A 24128-nucleotide genomic window follows, 5' to 3' on the forward strand; every position below is an offset into this window, starting at 1 on the left:
TCTTTACAGACTAGTTCAAACTCAGTCAGCGGGACTGGAAAGCATCGAGGAACACCAAGTACACATTATTTAATAATGAATCAACAGAAAACAAGGTTGTGACAGAGAGGGAAGACATATGGCAAAGGTCACTGGGCCTGGACTCGAACTGTTGAGCACTGAGGTCTCCATACATGGGTCACGCGCTACCCCAACTGTCAAATCTTGAAAGTCTCAATTATTTTTAGGTCTGGACTTTAACAAGGCCATGGTAAATACATGAATGCTCTGTGATTTAACCATTGTACTATAGCTCTGGCGCACATTTAGGGTTGCTGTCCTGCAGCATGGTGAACTTACGAGTCAGTCTGAAGTCTATTGCAGCTGCTAACAGGTTTTCATTCAGGATTGTCCTGTATTTAGGGTCCATCCATCTTCTCATCAACTTATTATATTATACGTAGGAATAGTCTTGCATCTCTTCCGCTGTTGAAGGTCTCCACCTCTTATGTGCTTATCATGTTGTTGTGCATTGCAGAAAGTACATGAATCGTGTGTAAACTTCTGGCCTGTTCATTTTGTAATCGCCCCCTCGGTTCATCAGCCCACAGCGGACAACAGCCTTCAGTGTCAGATGTCCGTGGCTTTTATTTTTTGCCTCTACAGCAAACAGTGCAGCAAGAGAGATCAAATAACATCAACTGTGAACTTTGCTGCATTGAGTGTCCACAAACACTGATGTTAGCAATTATTTGTATAACATCTTGTTTTCTCTTAAGCAAAATTGATTAACAAGTACTCAGATTACACAGGTTTTTGGCAAGTTTATAGGTTAGAAAAACCATTTCAGCCCAGTTCAGAGATGAATGCATTTAGATCCAGCTGCACAAATCAGCATAAAGATTTTTAAAGATGTGTAAAAAGCCTTAAAATAAACCCATCTTTCTTTCAGTGGAAAATTTCTTTCTCTGTTCTCTAGCAGTGAACTTTGAAGATTTTTTTCTTTTCTTACCCACTGTGCATTGTGACAAGGTAAACATTTTCAGTCATTCACAGTAAATACACTGAAAAAGAGAATAGGTGACCCAACTTAAATAAATTGCTTCAATTAGTGACAAGTTTTTTCACTTTAAATTATTAAGCTGTCAAGTTAAATTCACATAAATGTAGTAAGTTGAATAAACTGGTTTTAATTAATTCAAATTGAAGCTGCATTCTATTTTCTTACTGTATGAGCATTATGAAAACAGCTATTATTTGTAGCCATTTTGTGAGTAAAAACTGACAGAAATCTTAAATAGCATGTTCTCTTGTCTTTTCCATTTTGAAGAGTGGCCTCTGCATTACAGCTTATTTTACCTTAGGAAATTAGAAAGTCAGTTAATTAATAATTAATTATTAATTATCTGTTGATGTAAGCATTACATTTTTAAAAATGCATTAGTTGCTTTAATTTTATAGCAATCAATAAGAGTGCCAAAATTCAAAAGGAGCAATTTCTTTGTGTGAGAATTTATTTTATTCCCTTGTTTCAAAATTTTATAAAATTTATGCAGAGATTTAAATGTAGAAAATTAATTTATTTATTCTTATGCTTTTTACTCATCTTTCAGGGTGTACAGTATGTTGCTGTAACATAAATTCATAAAAATTCTAACTAATGTAGACCTTAACTCTTACAGCAACACGCACCACTCTTACTTGAATATATTATCTTGTCTCTCCCATTTCAAGCTCATTGCATTTACATGAGCCTCATCACATTTACATCTATAGGAAACAGAAAGTCTAACTAAACAACAGTTCTTAGCTATTCTGATCAACTTAAACAGGTTAAATCATATTTAAACTGGAGAATAAACGTGCTAAAAGATCCTCCACCCCTAAAAAATTCTCCAAGGACTGGATATAAAAAGGATAGAAAATATTATGCATGCTCTTTGACAGCCTTTGTAGTTTGGAATACAACATTCATTTAAAGCAATTCAAAGAATTACTCCATTTGTGCACCAAAGCATATTCCCCTTACAAGCTCATTTTAGTGGTCTTGTGCTATTGGTTGATGTATTTAAACAATAGAAACAAGTAAATGTTTTTATTATTTGACTTATCAATCACAGATTAATCGGTGTATCGGTTAATTTTACCTATAATTTGCTAAAATGACAACACATTAAGCAGAAGCAAAAGTTAGACATTTTATCCCTGAAGGAACAGAGTGGAGTACACTTTTATTGAGGTTTTTTCAAGTTATTTTTCACATTCGCCTGTGAGAAAATGACAAAATATGTTGAGAAAATTTCAGGGTTTTTTTGGGAGGCTTCAAAAGAGTTCAATCAGGTGCAGAGCAGTTACGAAAAATAACTTCAATCACATCTTAATTCTCGGCCAAACACGCTGGTATGTTCATAACTAATATCCTTGGGTTATTTAAGCATGTCCTTGAGTCTTTGACTTGATCCAGTCGAGGAAGGTAGAGACTCTTGAGTAGACTCCTGGTTTGTTTTCCTTTCCACACTGATCTCCCCAGCTCACCACACCATAAACAACACTGGTGTCATTTTGCTTGCAAGTCAGTGGTCCTCCAGAATCCCCCTGAAACAACAGATGAATGGAAAATTAGAGTAGAATAGAGAAAAAAAGTGGCAGGTGGATGCAAAGTACACAGATACACCTAAACATTCAAACATAATTTAAAGCTACTGTAAAGCATAAAGCTGACTAACCTGGCAGGAATCAACTCCTCCTTGCAGGTAGCCGGCGCAGAACATGCCATTATTTAGGACGGCCCCGTAAATAGTGGGCTCAGAGCACTTTGCCTGGTTGATCAGCAGAACATTAGCCTCTAACAGGTGATTCGAGCCATAATTCGCTGCAGATGTGATTTTGAACAATTAGGACAAAACAGTTAGTTGTAGTAAACAGAGTGAACCAAATTATGAGGGAAAAGTCGCACACATACAGTCCTCTGTGGCCCCCCATCCAGAAATGGTGCATTCAGTCCCATCAGAGATTTGGCCACCGGGCAGACAAGCTGTCTTCACAAACTGGGTCTCATTTGCGCAAACTCCATCTCTCCCCCTGAGCCTTAACAAAGCTTAGAAAATACAGATCAGATTAATGTCACACAAATGTTTTCACAAGGTAATTGTTACGAAAATGTAACACAAGAAAATCCTCAAATCAGTTTAGAAAATGAATACGAACCTCACTGGTTAGCAAAAATCACTGCCAGGGTTTGTTTTGATTCATTCAAAGGACAAATATCATTTTAGAGACATAAAACCTAAGAGTTTGAGTGTGACAAGTGGTATCCTTGTTTTAAGTACATAAAAACTTGCTCTCTAATCTAAATGAGGCTAATTTCACTACAGATACAGAAAGAAACATGTTGGTCAAACCTGCATCTATCTGATGGATTTTAGTTGTACCATTTATTTTTTACACCCAGATCTAACACTTGCAAAAGTGTGCTTTTTATTCCCGCCATAGAGTGCCAGTGTGCTAGGTCTCTAAACTGCTGCTCTCAGACACTTCTTACTCCTCACTGAAAAACATCGCTACATAAATCTTCACTTTATGAACTCAAATTAGTCTGCTTTCATGACTTTTTTATTCTTTCACACTTTTTACATGTTTAGCAATTGTATTCTTGAGAATTCATATAACTATCAATTGTGAGTCTAAACACAATTGGAGGATAAAAATGGCTCTTTATGGAAGAAATACAGTGCAGTTTTACCTATGTCATTGTAAACAGCTGCAGAAGTCTCCCTGTAGTTCTCGTGGACAATCGCATTCTCAACTTCAATGACTTGAGCTGAAGGATCATGTGCGTCCAGTGACAGGCTACCCATCACCACCTGCATGTCCTTATTTTGTTCACTGTGAAAAACAAAACATCCAGTAAACAAAAAAGCTGAATGAAAGTCATAATCTAAATTCTTCAGATTTGGAGGGTTGTTTTCTTACATGCAGTGTCCAGCTGTCAGAACCCAGCAACTCTTGATCAGAACTCCTCCACAGACGTGGCTGTATTTCATGTTGGAGTTCTTTGGTTTCTGTTGCACAGAAACCTGCCAGGGTACTGCTCCAGGACTGACTTTCAGACCCCCAAAGATTCGAGTTAAGATCTTTTTTGGTTGAGCCACTCCGCAAGTTTGAAACTGTTTTGGTGCAGGAGATGGAGATGGCACAACAGGGGAGTCTATTGGTTCTTGGGACGGCTGTGGAGCCTTGGTGGTCTTTGCTGCTTCAGTGGTAACTGGAGGCGGCTGAACGGTAGGAGGCTTAGGCTTGGGGCCACCACTAGGGGTCGGAGGGCCACCAGTAGGAGGTTTGGGTCCACCTGAAAATGCAAACAAATAGTTTGTCGTTTGTTGACCTCAACATGAGAGTCAGAAACCTACTAGGAGCTTTGTGCTGGACCTGTTGGTTCAGGACATTTTTTCACATCACAGTAGTCCCAAAACAATCTTCGTCCTCTTCTGAAAAAACACCAGGGCTTTGGTTCTCCATCTGGGTTTCTGCACATTAAATAAAACCAAAGTAAGGTACCATAAATCCATGATGACTGTAGTTGTAATACAAATTATGGAACAACTTGCCTTTGCAGGTCAGGGAGGCCTCTTCACTGTCCACTTTTAAAGCTCGTCTTAAAACCCATCTATTTTATTTTGCTTTCAACTCTAGCGGGATCTAGTTTTAAATTGTATGTTTTTGTTTTTAAACTGTAAGTTTTTATTTTATGTTTTTTTTATTGTTATGTTGTGTTTTGATGTACAGCACTTTGTATCAGCTATGGTTGTTTTAAAGTGCTTTATAAATAAAGTTGGTATGGTATGGTATGGTAATACAGTTCAGGCTTGTTTTTGTTCTGACCTGCAGAAGTTATGAGGGCCAAGGCCGTCGTCATTCTCAAACGAGTTGAAGGGATCAGCTCCTTTTTCCAGGATAAAGTGTGAGTTCCAGTAGAGGCAGTCAAAGCCATCATCTGTCTCGCTCACATTCCCACGGTAAGACTCGCCATCACCCACATAGCAGTCATTTGGACCTAAAAACACATCCAGTGTCTTAATAAGTAGAAAACTCACATAGTATGAATGCTTCACGTCTCCCACCCCTTTTCTTGTTTCTTTGTTCTCTTTGTTTTAACTTTTTTCCAAAGTTTTATTTGACAGACAATAAACAAACAAAGAAACGAAACACTTTGTATAGAGCAGTGAGCATTTGCAGTGAACCCCTCATGAGTCAATAACTTATAGAAACATATTAAGCTTAGTCTGCAAGTATTTTCTGATCTGTTTTACTTAGCAAGATACTGAAGTGAGGTTGCATGAAAAGCATCTGTGAACATCGGTTTTCACACAGATTCTTAACTTGTATCAAGTCTGATCATATGTTTTGGGTCATTGTTCTGCTGGAAGAACATTCTCAAGTCTTTAGCTGCATTCGACAGGTTTTCTTCCAGAACTGTCCTGTTTTTAACTCCATCAGTCTTATCATCAACTTCTGACCTGCTTGAGAAAAACATTCCCACAGCATGATGTTGCTACCACCCTGCTTCACCATATGAGTGTTGTGTTCAGGGTATTGGGCAGTGTAGAAGAAAAAATCCCTTTTCCTCTATGTTGGTGGAGTCCTATTCATACTTTGTGGTGTATAACAAACTTTCTTGACTTGACTTTCTTTTTCTTTACCTCTCTTCCATCAAGACTAATACTTTGTACTTTCAAAAGATTATCCAAAGCTAAGAATTGACTTTTTCTTCTCCTGTAGCGCTAATGTTAGCACTAACTAAAGTTTTCCTTCTTTCTCGTCAGTTTAGGTGGGCGACATGTCTTGGTAGTTTTGACTCCACAGGTCTAGTCCATTTACCAATTATGTGACTTCTGAAGGCAATTGGATGCATTAGATTTTATTTAGGGACACCAGAGTGAGAGAGTTGAAAACAAATGGAGGCCATCCTTTTTGACTTTTTTTAAGAAGACATTTTGAAACGGTAGTGATAGTGCAATAAAATGTGTTAAGGTCAAAGAGATATAAAAAACTGCAGGATTCTGTGCACACACATTAGTCTTGGAAAACAAAGAGACTGATATAAGAGTGCAGTATTTACCAACATGACAGAAGCGTCCACTGAATCCTTCGCGACACTGACACTCAAAGTCATTCCCTTCCCGGATGCACTGGCCACCATTTCTGCACGGGTTTGGCACACACACAGAATCTTTGCACAAAAGAAGGATCAAATACACACAATAAACGTTTTAGAAAAGTAACTAGCTGAAAATGTAGTTTTGCTATTTGATCCTTACATCGTTTGCAGTCTGGAGGCTGGAACGGGTATTTGCATTTGCACTCATAGAAAGGAGCGGTTGAAGTCAGCACACACTCCCCCCGACCACAAACACCTATTCTGCACGCTTTCGGGGCTGACAACCATAAGCACAAACAGTAGCTGCTGATTTTACAGTCTCAGTTGGACACTGACAGGAACTTCAATAGGAAGAAGATGACAACTTCATCCTACCTTTCTCGCATTTCCTTCCCTTGAAAGGCGCAGGACAGTCACATTTGTACCCTCTCCTGCCTTTTTGCTTACACACACCGTTGTTAAGACAGGGATTGGGTGTGCATTCCCCTGGCAAATTAAATGGAACTAGGTTTTAATCAGGCAAAGAAAGACACAACTTTTTAAAGCGTAGGTCTCATCATTATACCATGTAGATCCTGAAGGTCATGAAGCCAGTCCATAGAAGGCTGATCTTCGTCGTCGTCATCAGATGACTCCTTGAAGATGACGTCTAAAATAATATTTTCATTTCAGATTTGGAATACGTCGTTTCTTTTGTTGAATTTTTTAAATTATAGAATCAGTATTTTATGACAAAATGGAGCTCCAACCTTCAATTATATCTTCAAATTTTTGCTTTTTTTTCTCCCTCCCTTGTCCTCTTGATCCATGTTTGTCTTTGTGTTTGTCTTTGTGTTTGGGTTTCGACTGATTAATGAAAAATGACAGTTAGAAATTTGTTAAAGCATTTAATAAATAATTCCACAAAACACAATAATGGTTTTAATAACAATAAACATCATAGGATAGAACTAATTGAGCAATAATAAAAGAAAATACAGTTGTAATTAAGAGTGGTGCATTTACTACATTGTTTTAAGATAATACATGTTGTAAATACTTACTTCAGTGGGGATAAGGAGCACAGCCAAGAAGAGGAAAATGAGAAGGAGCTTCAGTTTCATGATGGCAGAGCACCAGACGACGTCTAGGAGGACCAAATGAGACTGTGCAGCGCTGCAGAGAACCTGACCTTTTTCCTACATTTTTACACAAGGACACTAACCTTTGAAACTTTAGTTTAATCTGGCACTCATCCATGATGCTGAGTCAGTTTTATTGATTTAAACTTTACAATAAGAGACCCCACAATGGTCTCTTAAGATGACATAAAGATGTTTGTCAGGTCTAAATACCATTGCATGTTTTTTAGTGTCATTTGTGACATGTTTGCAGACTTTTTACATTAAAAGCATCAAATTCTAAAAGTGAGCCCTGCACTTGCAACACAAATGCTCAGAGAGCATGTTTGCTAAAACCTCACTGTTTGTTTGCTTCTAGACTTTGAATCACATACCCTGGGCACATCAACAAGTGGACTATTTATACAGTGATGCAATTTCAGGACATGCATATTTCTGCAGGGACATCTGAATAAATCAGAATATTATTGAAAAGTTAATTTGATTTCATAAATTAGTGAAAAGATTAAAATTCATGTAATATGTAAACTTGATGACACAAGTTATATGTATTTGTTTTTTCCGTTTTGTAAAAGAATAAAAAGAAGAAAGAAACAAAAAAGTAACTAAACAAATATAAAAATCAGACAATGATAACCTAATTAAATACATAATGTAGTTTTCAAATTATGCTTTCATTTCTAAGAGAAAAAAGCTACTGAAACCAACCGTCTGTGGGAACCTGACTGCTCCCCTTTGTGAACTAACAGTTTTGGTTCAGTTTAATTTCCCACAGTCACCATGATGATTATCTCATCTGTAGAACCAAGAAATCACCTAAATACAACCTGCATGACAACATGAAGTAGACTAAAAATCTTAAAAAACACAGCATCATGGACTCACTAAAGAAATTCAATGACAGATTAGAAACAAAGTAAATGACATCTGTCTGTCTGGAAAAGATTACAAAGTCATTTCTAAGACTTTGGGACTCCAACCAAAGTGAAAGCCGTTATCTTGACCTGCATGGAAACATGGAACAAGCCCGTCTCAAAGTCATTAAAAATTTAAAGGCAGAACCTTTTGGACAATGTGAGTCATATCGGAGCTGGTGTAAAACTTTACACAGTATTTCAGAATAAGACAATTGAACTTATAGACCTCAATGAATTGTTGCAATCGATATCACCATGAACCATGTTCCTTAACAGAGCGTCATGAGGAAAAATGTCCGGTCACAGTTCACGACCTTAAGCTCAAGCACACTTGGGCTGCACAAGAGGATAACGATCCGAAGCACAGCAGCAGGTTCACCTCAGACAGGCTAAAAACAAAAGTAGGATTTGGAGCAGCTCAGTTGAAATCTGGACTTAAATCCAATTTAATGCTGGAGCATCACCTCTAAATTAGAGGGTCATGATCAAGAATCTGTCTAGGTTTTTAACAAGGATATATATATATATATATATATATATATATATATATATATATATATATATATATATATATATATATATATATTGCTGCAGTTGTCAAATAAATTCAATTGATAAAATATGCCAAACTCAAGGCCTGGAAGTCAAATCCAGCCCATCTCTAAAAACAGTCACATGCTTAAATATTATTTTAACAATGAAATTAAGGCAGTTTTTGTCCATATGCTGCCAAATTACTTCAATGTAAAAAGATGCTCCATATTGATCAATAAAAATGAACATTGGTCATTGGCGGAGATGCTTACTGTATATTTGTTCTGTAAGCATAACATTCAAGTCTCCTTTAATGGAATTCCTAATTGTGAGCCAAATGAAACATAATTTCATTTTTTATTCATTTTATTTGAATGAATGTGATAAAAGTCAAAGTCAAAAAGTCAAATCAAAAACAAGAAATGTATTATCTATTTAATTTTTGTCTTACAATGTAGCAATGAAACCAAATGCACAACATAAAATAAGTTAAGTTTGAATAGCTTAAAAGACACATGATTGGTGCTGTTGTGATTGGTGGGCTACAATGTAAATGGGACCCCAAATCCTGTGCTGCTCAGGGTCCCTAAAAAATCTTGTGCCAGCCCTGCATTTTTGTACATCATGTTCTTATGCAGCTACAGGTCACTTGTAGGAGACGATTCATTACAGATTAAAATAGGACTTGAATTGGTGCCGCTGTGGTTGTGACCAGGACACAGGGCCAGGTGGAGGCACTCAGAGAAGGTTCCAGCACAGAATGAGAACAGTGGCGTCATTTTGTCCGCCTCTAGAAATGTCACCAGGCCGGCAGGAAAGCTGCACATAACACCAATTCGACAGAAACGTTTCGTAAAAGGCAGCTGGTGAGGCACCCCTCCATGCCAGGCTGTGTATTCCCCATCAAAGAACTCCACACACCAGGACACGGCGCCCCGACCCAGCCAGCACTCCTCAGATACGCCTTTGCGAGGAATGGAGGGGAAGGTAACACCAAGCTCCCAATACGTCTTCCCAGTCACATCAATTTCCCAGTAATGGCGGCCAAAGCTGAAGCCCTGCAGACTGATGACGTTGAGGGTGGTGTCAAACCGTCCTGGTTGGTCACGGAGTTTCTGCCAGGCGTCTGTGTAGGAGACGCTGTCACATTTAGGGGAGATGACCAACTTTGGGTGGGCCGTCTCTGGGTCCAGGTGCACCTCACTGGAATCTGGACACAAGTGAAGAAAATTCAGCATGAAATGTTTCCTAAAGAGATAGCAGTGTAATGAAGAAAGGTGATGTGGGAACTGACAGCTTTTCAGGAGCTTCTTCATTAACGGGATCTGCGAGCAGACAAGGAGCAGCATGCTGTTGGTGAGGCTGAGGATCTGGTTAGCTTTAGCTTCATCAAGGCTCACACTGCTGGGATCTGATTGGTTGAGGACATCCAACACTCTGACGAATAAAAACCATGAAGGAAGTATTACATATTGGCATAGTGCCTTGAAAATTCCTGCAAAATCTTTTTAGCAGAAATTTTCTTATCATGCCACAAGTATAAACTTCAGCTTATTTTATTAGGATTTTATGATAGATCAACACAAGGTAATTCATAATTTAAGCAAAAAAAATCAGCAGAATATGTCTAGGTTTTTTAAATATATATCTGATTAACCGTCAAGATAAATATTAGGATAGCTGATTACACAACAAACAATTGTAAGAAAGGAAAATTAAATAGAGAAAAAAGCAAGAGAGCCATGGTAACTGCAATGATCCACCACTCAGCTGGGAGAATCTGTTGACAGGAAACAAGTGGTGTGATTTACAAATCTTCTACCAAAGAGTGGCATGAGGTCTGACCAGACAAGACTGAAATTAAACTGTTTGTCCTACTTGCAAATTTGTATGTGTGGTGAAAAACTTGCAGTGTTCATAACCCTGAACAGACAATCCCCTCTGTAAAACATGGTGGTGGTAGCATCATGCTGCAGTTTTATTTCCTTCTTGCCAGATTGCTCTTCCTCTAATCCAGTGTTTCTCAATTCCAGTCCTCAGGCCCCCCTGCCCTGCATGTTTTAGGTGTTTCCCTTCTGCTGCACACCTGGATTGAACCTATGGGTGATCAACAGGTTTCTGCAGCACTTGATGGTCATGCAATCATTTGAATCAGCTGTTCTGGAATAGAGGCACATCTAAAACATGCAGAGCAGGGGGGCCTGAGGACTGGAATTGAGAAGCACTGCTCTAATCTGACTGATAATGATCTAATTTGGCAAAACAATCTCAAGATGTGCAACAACTACAACTTTAAGTGTTATATATGGTTCCATAAAGTACTAGACTCTGAGTGCTGAAAAAAATGTACACCACACTTTTCAGATTTTTAAAACCATAAGTTATCTTCCTTGCACTTCTCAGTTATGCACTACTTTGTGTTGGTCGTCACATAAAACCCTCTTATAATTCTCTGAAGAGGAATACTTTGTGAAGAATCACAAAATAGGAGTTGTAATTATCCATACCTATCTGCTGTCTCTGTGTCGTCCAGTTCAGCATGTAAAACGAACGACTGAGGAATAGTGGAAAATCTAGGTCAGCTGTAGGTTTTTGCTCTTTACATTTAAACTCTCATATATGTTTTTTTTTGTTTTGTTTTTTTTTTTTTACCATAGAATCAGGTTCTGTGTCACAGTGCTCCAAAACTAAAGAAAGTCTGGCCAAGTCCTGCTCTATTCCCTGGATCAGAGCACAGTTTCTCTCCATCAATCCATCTAAGGCAGAGACTGCAGCCCTCTCCTCCATCTCCAGGTGGGACAAGGTGAGCCGCAGGTCCTCCTCCAGAACCGTCTGGATCTCCTGATATTTCATCGCTACATTCTCTCTTATCGCTGCAGACTTTTTCTAGGTACAGTAGACATTGAAATCAAATAAAATTCTGCTGCTGGATTATTTGTAGAGAAATTGCTAAAATCTCTACACAGAGAGCCTTTTTCAGAAATCAGAGTAAAACTCACAGTGATTTCTGACTGACGGGCTGCCAGTTTCTTCAGTCTGTGTTTCACAGCATCCCTTTGCTTCTTCAAAGATACTAGATGCTTTTCTAATGTCTCCTGTGGGAAATGGTTGCACACTATTTAGCAAGCTTACTTCTGATGATTTGCTCACTGTAAAATGTAAACTGCAACAAAGTAGTGACTGAGTGTGAACATTGTTTAAAGAGAGATCACTTTCTTGCATCACATCTTAGCACTGTAGCTGTTCTGTAAATTGTTTTTATGAGATAAGTTTGGAATAACATGGACCAGGAAGCATACAGTACAAAAGGACTTTAATCCAAGCCAAGTTAAGCTTTTGGTGAGGCTATGATGTTAGAGTTTTAACAAAAGAGATGTTTTTGCTGTTCACAAGAATATGCAAAGGTGAACATAATTCACCTGGAACATGATTTTAAAAATAGGGTCTCCTAAATCACTGTTTCAATATGGAGATGTGGCAGAAAACATTTCCATTTTTTAAAATGTTTCCATGTGGACAGGGACTAAAGCATTTGCAGCAATTGCAACCAAAGGTATGTCTCTCGTATGTCTCTACAAGCCTTACATGGTTTGGGGAAATTTTCTACCATTTTCTCTGCAGATGAAGATACAAGCTGTCATAGTTTTTCTTGAGAAACGTCTCTGTATTTGTCCTCTGTCACTTTAATGACAAGTCGCAAGGGGTAGAGGTCCATACCCACAGCGTCATGCTGCCACCACCATACTTTACGGTGATGGTGTTAGTCAGGTCCTGAGCAGTGGCTGTTTTTTTCTCAAGACATAAAGCTTTGAATATAGGCCAAAAAAGACCTACCTCGCCTTTCTCAGACAAGAGACTTTTGTATATCTGTTCTAACAATCTATTGCAGATGTTTCTGCAAAATTAAAGCAACAAGTGGATTTAATTCTAACTCACGCTCAGTCAGCTCAACTTACCTCAGGTACCTCAGGAGGATCTGAAAGATCAGTGGAAATAAGATGCACCTGAGCTCAATTTTAAGTACTTTAGAAAAGGGTATATTTTTATGTTTGTTTGGTTTTTTTTTACAAATTTATAAAAATATCTGAAATATGTTTGCCTTTGCCATCATGCATTATTTTGTGTGTTAAGTTTCAAAAATGAAAACGATATTCAAATCTGTATTTGAGAAACGTTATGGGGTGTAAATACTTTCAGATGGCACTTTATGTATATTCTGTAAAAACCAGCACTCTATTGATTTACATCATATATTGATTTTTATCCACTTTTTTTTATTATCTTACTCAATTGCACATTTCTGTGAATTTAAATATGCTATTTATTCAACTGTACAGTAAATTTTAAATGTTGTAAATTTGCCTTTGCTGTACAGTCTCATTTCGTTTTGTTATGCATTTTCATCTGTGTGTGAGTCTACATGCTTCCATTTGCCTGTCACTTTGCTGCTGATACACTCATGGACAAAGAAAAAGAATATTTCTGTTCTTGTGACAGTCCACCATAGCTTAAACATGTCACTGCCTGAAAAGATGTCACTTGACTGCCGTACCATTTCTGCACAGATTGACATACACACACCAATTCTACTGTAAGCAGTGGTGAAAATGTCTTTATTCTACAAAGATGGAGTTGAACACTGCAGAAGAAAGTTGTTGAGAATAGACCAAGATGTGAAATTCTACTCTCAATTTGAGAATAAATAAATCACAATCTAGAATTGTCATGGACATCTTAGTGGTTATTGTGCAGGCTTCATGTTTTAATTTTAATTCAGTTTTTTCTCTCTTTTTAAAACCTTACTGCCCCTGCAGAGATCCCAAGTGCTCATTTCTAGGTTTTTTCCTAACTATTTGGATTCAATTTGGGTCCAAATCACAAACAACCTGGGAAGAAGCTAAAGTCCAGGCAGAGTTGAGATGTTCACAGCAAAACACACACAATCATCTAACGGGTCAAAGAAAACAAGATCAAACAGGACTAAAATGGAGAACTGCAGAACAGAAAATCTGGGTATGAGTTGTAGAAAATAAAACAATTAAATACAAAGGAAATTATAAGGTATAGGTGTGGAATTTCAGATTTTGTTTTTACAGAAGAAAAGGGAAAAATATTGCAGAAGGTATGAAACCTCATAGACTGAAATGCAAACTCAAAGGATGAAACCCCTGATTGATTAAGGAAAAAGAGTTTGAGGACATAGTTTTCTGAGATAAAGTAAGGGAAAACCATAAAAGAGTATAGTTGTGGATGTTTCCCTTCACCACAACGCAGTAAATCATAGACTGGAGCCTTCTGTAGTGTAATGTTTTCAGCACTCATTGCAAATATTTTTGGTACAACTATGGACTTGCAAAATTAGCATGTATTGCATGACTGGTGGTGGGACTTCAACAGGTCAGCTGAAAACTGCGGAAGAAGCAGAAGTCAGAGCAGACTTACGATCTGAACCTGCTGATTCATCAAGTTCAGATCTGAAGAATCGGCATCAGTTTCTGAAAGGAATACAATACCCTGAGCAGTATAACATATCTGTATTGCTTTTCAATAGTCTGGAATGATACACTGCTTTTGGTAAACAATCACAGAAGTAATTTGGGGGAGGACTTGAAGGACATCCCCACATCTTTTTTTAAAGGCAGTTTAGGTTCCCTGTAGTTTTTATCATCCAAAAACATTACCACATTGTCAAGCACCAGTACCAAGTCGAAACCAGCTGATCCAGCTGGAGTCAGTTGCCCTTTAGTTTTTTTTTTGTTTTTGTTTTTTTTTACATATTTTGAATTTCATGTTGTTTTGTAGGGTAAATGGCATCACACTCATTGGCATCCAAATGTATCATTGCTTAATTTTATAAAAATCTATGCAAATACTCTGTCTGCACTAATAAAGATTCACTCACTTCAGCATGTTGAATGCTTGAAACTGAAATCAAAAAACTAACGGCATGAGCTACTTTTCAATTATCCAATTAATTTAAGAACTATCTTCCTGCTTAAGTGCTCTTAAAGATCATGGAAATGTCATTACCAGATGGTCACTTGAACATTAAATTTAAAAATCCCCGAAAAGGTGACACCATGGTAAAAGTGACATCCTGATTCAGCCGAACACTGTGAATTCAAAACACTTGAACCCAACACACTCCCAGTATTCAAACTGGGAGTGAATTCAAAGTAACACAAATACCTCAAGACCTGACAAGAGTTGCTATTTCACAACTTGTGCTTAATTTACATTTAATCATGTTTTCCAGCTGCTATTCATGTGGCAGCTTAAAGATTACCATTCTTTTGGATGGGAACTTTTCTTATATGAATATTTTAAGTATTTTTTATTTAGAATTTAAAAAATCTAAATAAGTGAAGTCAGCCTGTCCTGATTCAACTGAATATTTTTCAGTTGAGAAAACTTTCTGGAAAATTGCAACAGGCAACAGTAGTATGAGCATTTTACAGCATTATTAAATGAATAATGCTGTAAAATTAAATGAATGAAATGAAGACTTCTGATGAAGATTTTAGGTTTGTATTTCAGTCCTAAGATAATTTCCCACCCTGTGCTAACATCCCCAAATGTCCACATCAAAATATGAGAAAAGAAGCTGAGGGTAACTTTGGGATGGCAGAGGATCAGTGTTCATGGTTCATGGCAATTTAAATCTTTATTGGCTTAGATTTCAATACAACAAATGGCAGTGTGTTTTTTTTTTCATTTATAAAACAATACTTTCAAATACAGTCGTTTCTTGAAATAGGGGGTCGTATCTATTTGAATGTAACTATATGTTGGAAACAGCCTTAAAATATAAGATTCTTACTTCCAATATAAGTAAAGGTAAGGTGTATAACTTTGTTTATGAGAGCCTGAGAAAAGAGACATTTTTTTGTCCATTCAGATGAACAATTTGTGTGCATGAAAGCCACGGGGAAGAAGACTGGTGATATGCCGGCTATTGGAGGATTCATTTCCACGTAGATCCAGTCAAACAGTTGGCGGATGTGCTCACCGTGTTCCCACAGGCTTTTCTCATCGTATTGTATCTTAAAAGACTCACTGAGCCGATTCTTGAAACCTTTGGGCTAAAACTGTTTCAGCCCAAGCAAAACAAAAAGTTGACACACTTTTGAGCTACAGGCATGGGCATTTTTGTGACTGTGCCATGATGGTCTACTGTAATTACAAAGTTCCACGGGAATCAACAGCAACAAATAGGGAGAAACAAGCAGTAAAGTAAAGGAAGGATTTTCACTTAAAGCAAAGCAGGAGGTAAAATAAGTGCAGTCAAAGCAAATAAAACTTGACCCTTCTCATCATTCTTTGTCATTTTTGAACATGGAAGAATTTTCCATTCATTATTGAAGTCCATCATCGCAACATCAGTCCATTTCTTGGAATCCCCAGGTATATCCAGACGACATAAGCAAAAAAAAGAAAAGGAAATAACCCAGAACCTACATCTAGATTACAACTGTGTGCTATCTGATTGTATGTACAGAATAATGCATGCTATAAATTAGAAAAAATAAAAAATCTAAAAGAGCTTGGCCTTCTTTTTCATGTCGTTGCGTTTCCACAGGGGAAGCCTGTCAAACTCCTGGATCTCCATTCCAAAGATCTCAAAGAACGTTTCGGGTGCTAAGTGGCGCTAGAAATGAGAACAAAGGTGGAGAAAAAACAAAGGAGGGGGGAAGGGTGGGAGGTTCTCAGTTAGCATCAAAGCTGTAAAAAAAGGGTTTTGCTGCAAAAATGACAAGGAGCAACTGATACTGCATGTTCTCAGCTACAGATGTAAGTTTGTGCAACAATGCTGTTGACACAAAATCAAAATGCAGTGTTAACTGAGGAGCGTCAGGAGGAAAACCGATACCTCCAGTCTGGTTCTGTCCACATCCCTTGGCAGTTTAGCTCTCCCTCTACTGGTTATCATGAGCATTTCATAGGGATACACCTTCAGAAGGAGACATGCATCATTAAAACAGATAAAACCTTTAGCTAAGCCCCAAAAACGAACAGATATCACCAAACAAAATCACTAAATTTGAAGTTTTTGGGTAATTCTGACTGTGAGAAAGGGTGGGAGAGCAGGTATGTGACAGGAGGCTGACTGGGTTTGTTTTGTTAAGGATATTCAGGAAATGCAGGTGCTTTGATGTGCACAATCTTTTAGTGCTTAAACGTGCAAACTGTCAGACAAAGAGAGGAAAAAATGACTTCAAACTCATGTAACTGGTTATAGTTTGAGAAGCATTTAATATTTAAAGGAAACCAAAAAAAAAAAAAAAAGGAGGACCAACATCTTTAATGTAGGCCATATCGATCCACATGGGAATGATTGTCCTGGATTCCAGGTGCTGGTATTTTTTCAACTAACTGAGAAATAAACTAGCTAATCCTAATCCCAGCTGAGATGCTCAATAATAAGCAACTGAAAACTCTTTGAAGCCCCTGACCAACTCATATCCACACAGTAATGCCCTCACACACTACATACACAGTATATAGTGATATGAGTTGTTTGGATGACTTACTGGATTTTTACACTGTATGTTGCATACAGTATCCAGTCACTTTGAGTCACAGCCATGTGCAGATGAGCATGAAGAAGCCAGCATGCTATAAGCGCTTGAGTGACTCGGCAGCTCCTTAAGCGACATGCTGAATCAGGAACCCAGCTAAAGTGAGTCTTTTGTTGTTTTGCTAAAAGAATGTAGGGGGGGGGGGGGGGGGGGGGGGGTTTAGGGTTTGCTTTTTTTTTTTTTTTTTTGCAAAATAACTGCATTAACTGTCCCCGCTCTATCTGATCATATTTTAGCCCATTTGTTGTCTCTTAAATACAGTTTCTTGCAAAAGTGGCCCTGGCATTTGGACTGTTTCACATTTTGAGTCATTGCCACCACAAGATTCACTGTGTTTTTAGTAGGATGGAGAAATTTTACGCAACATAATACATGTTTTTATTTTTTAAATTATTTTTACCTTAAAATCTGAAAAGTTGTGAACATTTTTATACTATCCATCTGAGCCTATAAGTTGTGCAAATTACTTACAGCTAAGGAAATGTTTAGATCAAAGTATATTGATGTGCTAGGATGGCCCAGTTAAGGTCAACCACCATGCTGTGAGACAATTCTCTTTAGCAGTGTCAGAGAAGTTGATAAGGAGAAGCATGGAGTGTGCATTAGTTTTAAACCATCCTGAGGCAAATGTTTTTGGATAAGTCTCCAATAACTTGGCTCATCTAGATACTGAAAGTTGATCACATACGTCTCTGCAAAATAGCTCAACCTCAATCAGGACTGATGGTTTTCAAGTTTACCACAAATTCTAAACTGAGTACAGTCTTGACTTTGACTAGGCCACTAAAGTACATGCCTGATTGCCAGCTTTTGCTATTTCAGCACGTATATATACATATTTTTTTACATTTTCCCTTCTAAATTTCAGAGGGTTTGACTTGTGTCTTTAACCCCTACATTTCTGGTTTATTCTATGAATATACAGTCTTCAGTTGTAGCTTTGATAATCATATTTACAAAAGAAAAAGCAAGAAAATAAATATTTTGTACATTGTTTTACAATGTACATTGCTTTTATATTGTTTTCAATGAAGGCTATTTAAGCCAATTAAATTACACACACCTGCGTTTATTTGATAGTTAAATGAAATTGCATTGAATTTAACTTTTAGGTTATCACAGTAAAGTGAGTGGGATAAAAATACATGCTATTTTACATACATGTGCTATTTTATTTGAAAAAACTTAAAGCAACGTATAATTTTCCTTCCACTTCACAATTGTGCCCCACTTTGTGTTATTCCATCCAATAAAATCCATAGAAGTTTGTGGTTGTAATGGGACAAAATGTGAAAAGTTTTAAGAAATATGAAAGTTTTTGCAAGGCTCTATATTTCTAAATTCACTATAAACATTCAAATACAGTCAAAGATGAGACATTGTACTCTTTTTTTAAATGTATCTCATTTGTAATTGATACAAAAAGAAGAAGATACTTGCTTTTGGTTCCAACATATTAGGCATAGATACTCCCCTGTCCATCCTTGCAAGTGCTGCACGGCCATCCTTAATGTGCTAAAGGATAGAACATATACACATGTAATATAGTGGAAGGGGACTGCAAGGTTCATGGCATGAATATACGTCCACTCATGACAGTGGGTGCAGTTTTTACTGGATGGAGCGAGTAGCTTGAATACAGCTCTGTTTCTTAGTATTAAACATGGGCAATCGTTTACAGCTTTCCTAAATATACAGCGGTTGTTGTTGTTGTTTTTTCTGTCGTTCATTTAAAGAAATAAGTATAACATGTAGCTTGAGTCATCACATTGATAAACAACACAGAATAAGACATGAGGCAATGGTTATACATTGCATTTACAGTACAGTTGTTCAGCTACTTGGCATATGTGTGTTTGCTTCTTATATCTGTTGGAAACCACAGCACAATATGCCTTGTAGTTGAAACTAATTCAAACAGTGATGCAAGCAAGGAGCAGGAGTGGGTGGTGTGCATTCAGGGCAAGGTGACTCTTGCAACCCAATGACCAAGCATAGTATATGATGCAAAGATGAGGAGGCATGCCATGTGAAGAAAAGCAGATGAGAGACATACCTGAAACTCTGCAGGACAAAATGGGACAAAGAATGAGACTCACAGTTAATGGTTTGCTGTCGAGTCCCCCTGCAAGGCTACTTTTATCTACAGCACTGCAGTCCTTAATAAAAATCAAATATTTCAAAGTGCATGTCTGTGTATATTTATGCTTTGCAAGCCAATTCTAATGCTGAATATCTCTGGTGAAACTTGCTTTGTGTGGCTTTGTTCTGTTTGAAGTGCTCACCTCTTCCTCCACCACACATGTCTCCATAGCTGTTGTACTGGGTGAAATCTGTAGACTGAGGCTGAAACAAACCCCAGAGAAATCAGCTTGTTAACTTAGGGAAAAATTTATCTTGCAGAGGTTTCAATCCATGTTTTGAAATTTGTTTTCATAGATTTCTTTACACATAATATTCAAACCCCTATTGGTGTGTATTAATTTTTTTATTTTACTAGACAAAATTATGAACATACTTGCATAACTAAGCATAAAGCATAATACAAACTCTAACTAAATACAATCAAGTAGTGATAAAAAGCAAACAAGGAAACCACAGACAGACAACCAGATATGTAAGACTAAAATACAGTAAATAGTGAAGTAAACCAAACAATTCAAATGTTGAACATGCTTATATATAAAACGTTCTTAATGTTTGTTTGAGTGATAAAAGCCAAACAACATATTGTAGTAAGTTCAGATAGAAATAATATTTCTTTTTTATCTTCAGCCAACTTTGACGGTCTTTACAAAATCCACAGACAACCTCAAATAAATGTTCTAAACTATCACCCTGAGTGAAACAAGGAATACAGTTAACTCTATTCAAATCATATTCACTGAGAGTTAAACTCAATGTATTTTAATTTGCATGTCTTTCATTTTATGAAGAAAATACAACTTGTCTAATTTATGAGAATATCTTCAATTAGCGCCATCTTGTGGATTGTTTCTTCAAACTGTTGTTGAAATCACGAGGATTTCTACAAGTTTGATGTGCTCAGTTGACTTTAGTTGATCTGATAAATCCTGTAACATGTGCAGAAGTTGCATCCAAAAGGGATTTTACAAAATATTAACTGAGGACAAATCCACTCAGAAAAAAAAAGTAAAACTATGAATTATTTTCCTTCCACTTCACAATTATGCACTACTTTTAGTTGTTCTATCACATGCTAATTTCAATCAAATACATTATAGTTTGTGGTTGTTAACATGAAAAAGTGTAGACAAGTTTGCAGTGTATGAAAGCTGTGTACTTTACTGTTTATGTAACATCAGCACATCAAGTTTTTTTACCCGATGCAGACCGTTCCGTCCATAACCAGGCAGAGAGTTGGTCTTGGCTGGAGACGTTGGATCTGAAACACAAATTATACACAATGTACTTATAAGAAAAAGTTACATTTCTTCTTTTTTTAAGATTTTGTTGGCTCTATTGGCCTTTTTTTGAGAGTGATCAGAGAGGAAAATAGGTAATGAGAAACAGGGAAGACATGTCCCAAAGGTCATCAGGCCAGGACTCGAACCTGTGACGGCTGCGTCGAGGACTAAGACCTCCATACGTGGGTTGTGCTTTAACTCTGTGCCACCATAGCACTCCAAGTTGAATTTCTAACTTATGATGTTTTATGATGTAGGAAATTTACAGTACAGATGTTCTGCTAAGGTACATTGCTGACAAATCAAGAGTAAACCAGCTGAGGAGGCCGTTTCTGGCTACCTGCGTCACAGTTGTTCATTTTGGGATCATAGCGCTGAGCAGAGAGGCTGCGAGCATGCCGCTCCCTAATCTGCTCTTTCTCCATCTCCTCCTTCAGAATGAGTTTTCCCAGACCAGACTGAATCTGCACAGTCAAAACCAAACATTAGTCCAACGCCAAATAGCTTCAGAGAATAAACTAAGACAGCTATGCAGTATTTACAGTAACAGGAATCTAAATATTATCCAACCAACCTTACTGAGATGCTCTTCCTGAAGTTGCTTTCTTTTCAAAGCCTCTTCCTCCTCCTCTTCTCTAGACCGCCTCCTCCCTTCTGAACCTACAGGATTTTAGCGAAGTTACAAAAACCGTCATAAGACTTAATTACACCTAACACAGAACTCAATCAAACCTGTGTTGTTTAAGAAGACCATGCCTTACAGACACGTCCAGTGAAAAGTTTACATACACTCATTTAGGGCTGATTAATTTAGGTATTTTCTTATTTAAGTGAACCATTTTTCCCAGGGTGGAACCATAAGACACCAAACAACCTCACTAATTTTAAAAAAACAAAGGAACTGGAAGAACAAATTTGAATCTAGACTCCATTTTGTGTAACGTCTAAATACGAAGGCTCAAATCTAAAAATTAACCCAGACAAACGTTCTTGACATAGTATGTGGAGCTCATTTGAATTGATTGGTTTCTTGGTACGGACTCTACTTTTAAGCATAAAACATAAAATTTTAACATAGTTCAATTGAAACCATTCCAGAGTTTAATGTCAACCTGCTTCAGATTTCCCAAAACCAATTTTGATGTGATGGGATCCTTGTCTTGTTGAAAGATTCAGGAGCTGTCAGGTATTTTTTTGGGTGGAATCGGACCCAGGTTTGTAGGGTTGCAGGAGGAGGACTGGTGACTCTTCACAGACGTCAAAGGGGAAGAGGAAGTCAACTGTTCTATAATTTTCCCCAGCTGAGGTAAGTCAGAACTCATAAATAAAAACTCTAATGAAGGAAGATAACGTAAAAGTGAATCCTCAAAGCTGACTATGGATGATAAAAGGATTCATTGTTTCCCACTTGGTTGACATGGTAACACTGGTGTACCAGTGTTCAACCCAATTTCTGCTTTTATGCAGCCGTTTCACCCTGGGAAAAGAATGGCTAAAATAAATACATAGACACCTGTAATTATTATGACACCTACAAAGAGAGGATGTGAACTTTTCACCAGAATTATTTGTTGAGGGCATAGAAAAACAAAACAAACATGGCTGACTCAATGACTAACAGGTGGACGCTTTAACACAAGTCTGAGACAGAGCTGACGAGACAGACAAACAGAGAGAGACTTGTTGGACTATTTGGATACACAGATGTCACAGCTAAATTACACAATTTAGAGGATGTCAAATACACAGAATGTAAGACAGACAGACAAAAGTTTGAAGTCAGTCTCAGTTATCTCTGTCCAGGTTATTTGTGATGCTTTTATGATTAGCTGAAGCAATAAAGCAAGACCTCCTGAAGCAGAAAATAAGACGGCAGCAACAGAAACCAACCACGCCTTCACTCAGCGCAAGCAAAACTTAAATGGCAACTGATGGGTAGGTAAAGGAGTACACTGGGGGTTAATGGGGGGAGGCAGGTAAGCTGGGGGTAGGAAACAAGCAGAGCTCGGTCTGGGTGAGCTTTTATTTTACCACCAGGGGGCAGCTGCGCACACACAACCAACTACCGTACCTAAAACAGCGAGAGAGTGGGGCCAACAGTCACCCTCACTCCGGGAGCTGTCATCCAGGGAGGGAGCATGGGCAGCAGGGAAGGTGGCGGATCTGATGATGTCCTCACCAAACTTGCTTTGCTGAGCTACGGCAGCTGTATCTAGGTTGGTAACCATGGGAACTGAACTATCAGTGTCTGGGTCACAGTCTCAGCCACAAGGAAATCTCTTAGCGCCACAACATTCAGTACTGGGTCATGTGCCCACAGTGCAACAATGACTTTCCCTAGCAAGTCACTGCGTATCATGCAGAGCAATAAAACAAGCTGGAGCAGCTAATCCAATTCATTGAGAAGGAAACTTAATGTCTATTTAAGAGAGCAAACTCTGCAACCCAATAACATCCAAAATAGAGCTGCGACATTTCTGTTCAGAGGTAAAAGCTTAGTGAATAAGTTGTTAAAGACACATAATTTTTTTATTACTATCAATAAAACATACTTCCTCCACTTTAAACTTGAAAACTGATAGATTTAAACAGAGTTGAGTTTGCTGCAGGCAGGGGAATACAACAAGAAGAATGCTGTTTCAACCTAAAGCATCGAATAGGTAAAAGTAAACTAAAATAACAGCTCCAATCTCACCTTTAATTCATGTGGGGAAATATTCTGACAGCTGATGTGCTTAATCACACTTAACATGTCATTGGGTCAATTCTGGGTCAAACATTTCAAGCTCATTTTGATTTTTTGTCAATTAAAAGAAGGAAATTATGTGAACTGGATCAGTTTTGGGGGGAATTTAACCAAATTTAATAACAATTTATATGAGCAAAGAAAACAGTCCTTATTTGAATAAGCTAGCAAGCTCGGGTTGCAAATTCTACCCAATGAAATCCAATAAATTAATATATTAAAGCCCATATAATATTATAGTTTAGCTTGCACAATGCTGCTCATGAAGAATTAACATTATCGCCTACTACTGCAACCCAGCAAGAGTTTTGCACATTGTCTTATCCGAGCCACAATCACACCATTTTCAGAACTTGTTGACATGGACAAAGTGCAGTGTAGAAGCAAACTACAGACAGAAAAAGATTAGAGACAGACTTCAAACATCACACTGACACTGAAGGTGACTATGATTAGATGACCACACTGAGTCAACTGGGTTCAGTTGAGATTTTTTCTCCAACATCCAAAAATGTTTTTTGGGTTTTTTTTTTATATTTAATACTCAAAATTGTTTGCATTTTTATTTACTCCTTAGCGCTTAGATAGAACATATCCAGGAATGGGAATCACAACTATTAAAAACATTTCTGTTTTAATAATCGCTCAGTAAGGAATTTTCAGTTTT

At 37.7% G+C, this 24128-nt stretch overlaps 3 protein-coding genes across 15 annotated transcripts in view; all 3 read right to left on the minus strand.

The window, feature by feature from the left end:
• Positions 1–2059: 2059 nt before the first annotated feature.
• On the minus strand, positions 2060–7296 carry habp2 (hyaluronan binding protein 2). The gene is made up of 13 exons (XM_014469170.2): positions 7180–7296; positions 6886–6982; positions 6702–6785; positions 6512–6622; positions 6297–6413; positions 6098–6208; positions 4861–5032; positions 4408–4505; positions 3952–4327; positions 3722–3864; positions 2942–3076; positions 2706–2851; positions 2060–2574 (listed from the first exon to the last, which is right to left on the minus strand). The coding sequence occupies exons 1-13, from the start codon at positions 7237–7239 to the stop codon at positions 2410–2412; spliced, it is 1815 nt and encodes a 604-aa protein (XP_014324656.1). The 5' UTR covers positions 7240–7296; the 3' UTR covers positions 2060–2409.
• A 1955-nt stretch (positions 7297–9251) lies between these two features.
• LOC106699657 (probable E3 ubiquitin-protein ligase TRIML1) lies at positions 9252–12318 on the minus strand. The gene is made up of 6 exons (XM_023327816.1): positions 12294–12318; positions 11708–11823; positions 11361–11594; positions 11216–11262; positions 10003–10145; positions 9252–9918 (listed from the first exon to the last, which is right to left on the minus strand). The coding sequence occupies exons 1-6, from the start codon at positions 12316–12318 to the stop codon at positions 9347–9349; spliced, it is 1137 nt and encodes a 378-aa protein (XP_023183584.1). The 3' UTR covers positions 9252–9346.
• A 3035-nt stretch (positions 12319–15353) lies between these two features.
• Positions 15354–24128, minus strand: part of ablim1 (actin binding LIM protein 1) — a 52392-nt gene continuing 43617 nt past the window's right edge. For 8 of the 13 annotated variants that reach the window (XM_023327028.1, XM_023327024.1, XM_023327023.1 and 5 more), the window contains 8 exons: positions 21290–21375; positions 21056–21179; positions 20632–20693; positions 19573–19633; positions 19344–19351; positions 18728–18802; positions 16579–16659; positions 15354–16356 (listed from right to left, as the gene is read on the minus strand). In XM_023327028.1, coding sequence (XP_023182796.1) covers positions 16243–16356; positions 16579–16659; positions 18728–18802; positions 19344–19351; positions 19573–19633; positions 20632–20693; positions 21056–21179; positions 21290–21375 — 611 coding nt within the window. In that variant the 3' untranslated portion in view covers positions 15354–16242. Of the gene's footprint in view, positions 16357–16578; positions 16660–18727; positions 18803–19343; positions 19352–19572; positions 19634–20631; positions 20694–21055; positions 21180–21289; positions 21376–22786; positions 22928–24128 lie in introns of those variants that run through there. The other 5 variants (XM_023327030.1, XM_023327022.1, XM_023327025.1 and 2 more) reach the window with 5 other exon arrangements.

The sequence above is a fragment of the Xiphophorus maculatus genome, chromosome 22 (assembly GCF_002775205.1).
Source record: "Xiphophorus maculatus strain JP 163 A chromosome 22, X_maculatus-5.0-male, whole genome shotgun sequence".
NCBI lineage: Eukaryota > Metazoa > Chordata > Actinopteri > Cyprinodontiformes > Poeciliidae > Xiphophorus > Xiphophorus maculatus.

What these genes read in the sequence shown, in the direction of transcription:
- habp2 (XM_014469170.2), bottom strand. Translation starts at nt 7,239, where the DNA reads ATGAAACTGAAGCTCCTTCTCATTTTCCTCTTCTTGGCTGTGCTCCTT. An exon ending in AAAATGTCCTGAACCAACAG is followed by an intron (nt 4,328 to 4,407) that starts GTCCAGCACAAA and finishes TTGCATTTTCAG; the next exon opens with GTGGACCCAAACCTCCTACT. An exon ending in CTGACAGCTGGACACTGCAT is followed by an intron (nt 3,865 to 3,951) that starts GTAAGAAAACAA and finishes TGTTTTTCACAG; the next exon opens with TGAACAAAATAAGGACATGC.
- LOC106699657 (XM_023327816.1), bottom strand. Translation starts at nt 12,318, where the DNA reads ATGGTAGAAAATTTCCCCAAACCAT. An exon ending in AGAAAATTTCCCCAAACCAT is followed by an intron (nt 11,824 to 12,293) that starts GTAAGGCTTGTA and finishes CTTGCTAAATAG; the next exon opens with TGTGCAACCATTTCCCACAG. An exon ending in ACACAGAACCTGATTCTATG is followed by an intron (nt 11,263 to 11,360) that starts GTAAAAAAAAAA and finishes ACTATTCCTCAG; the next exon opens with TCGTTCGTTTTACATGCTGA.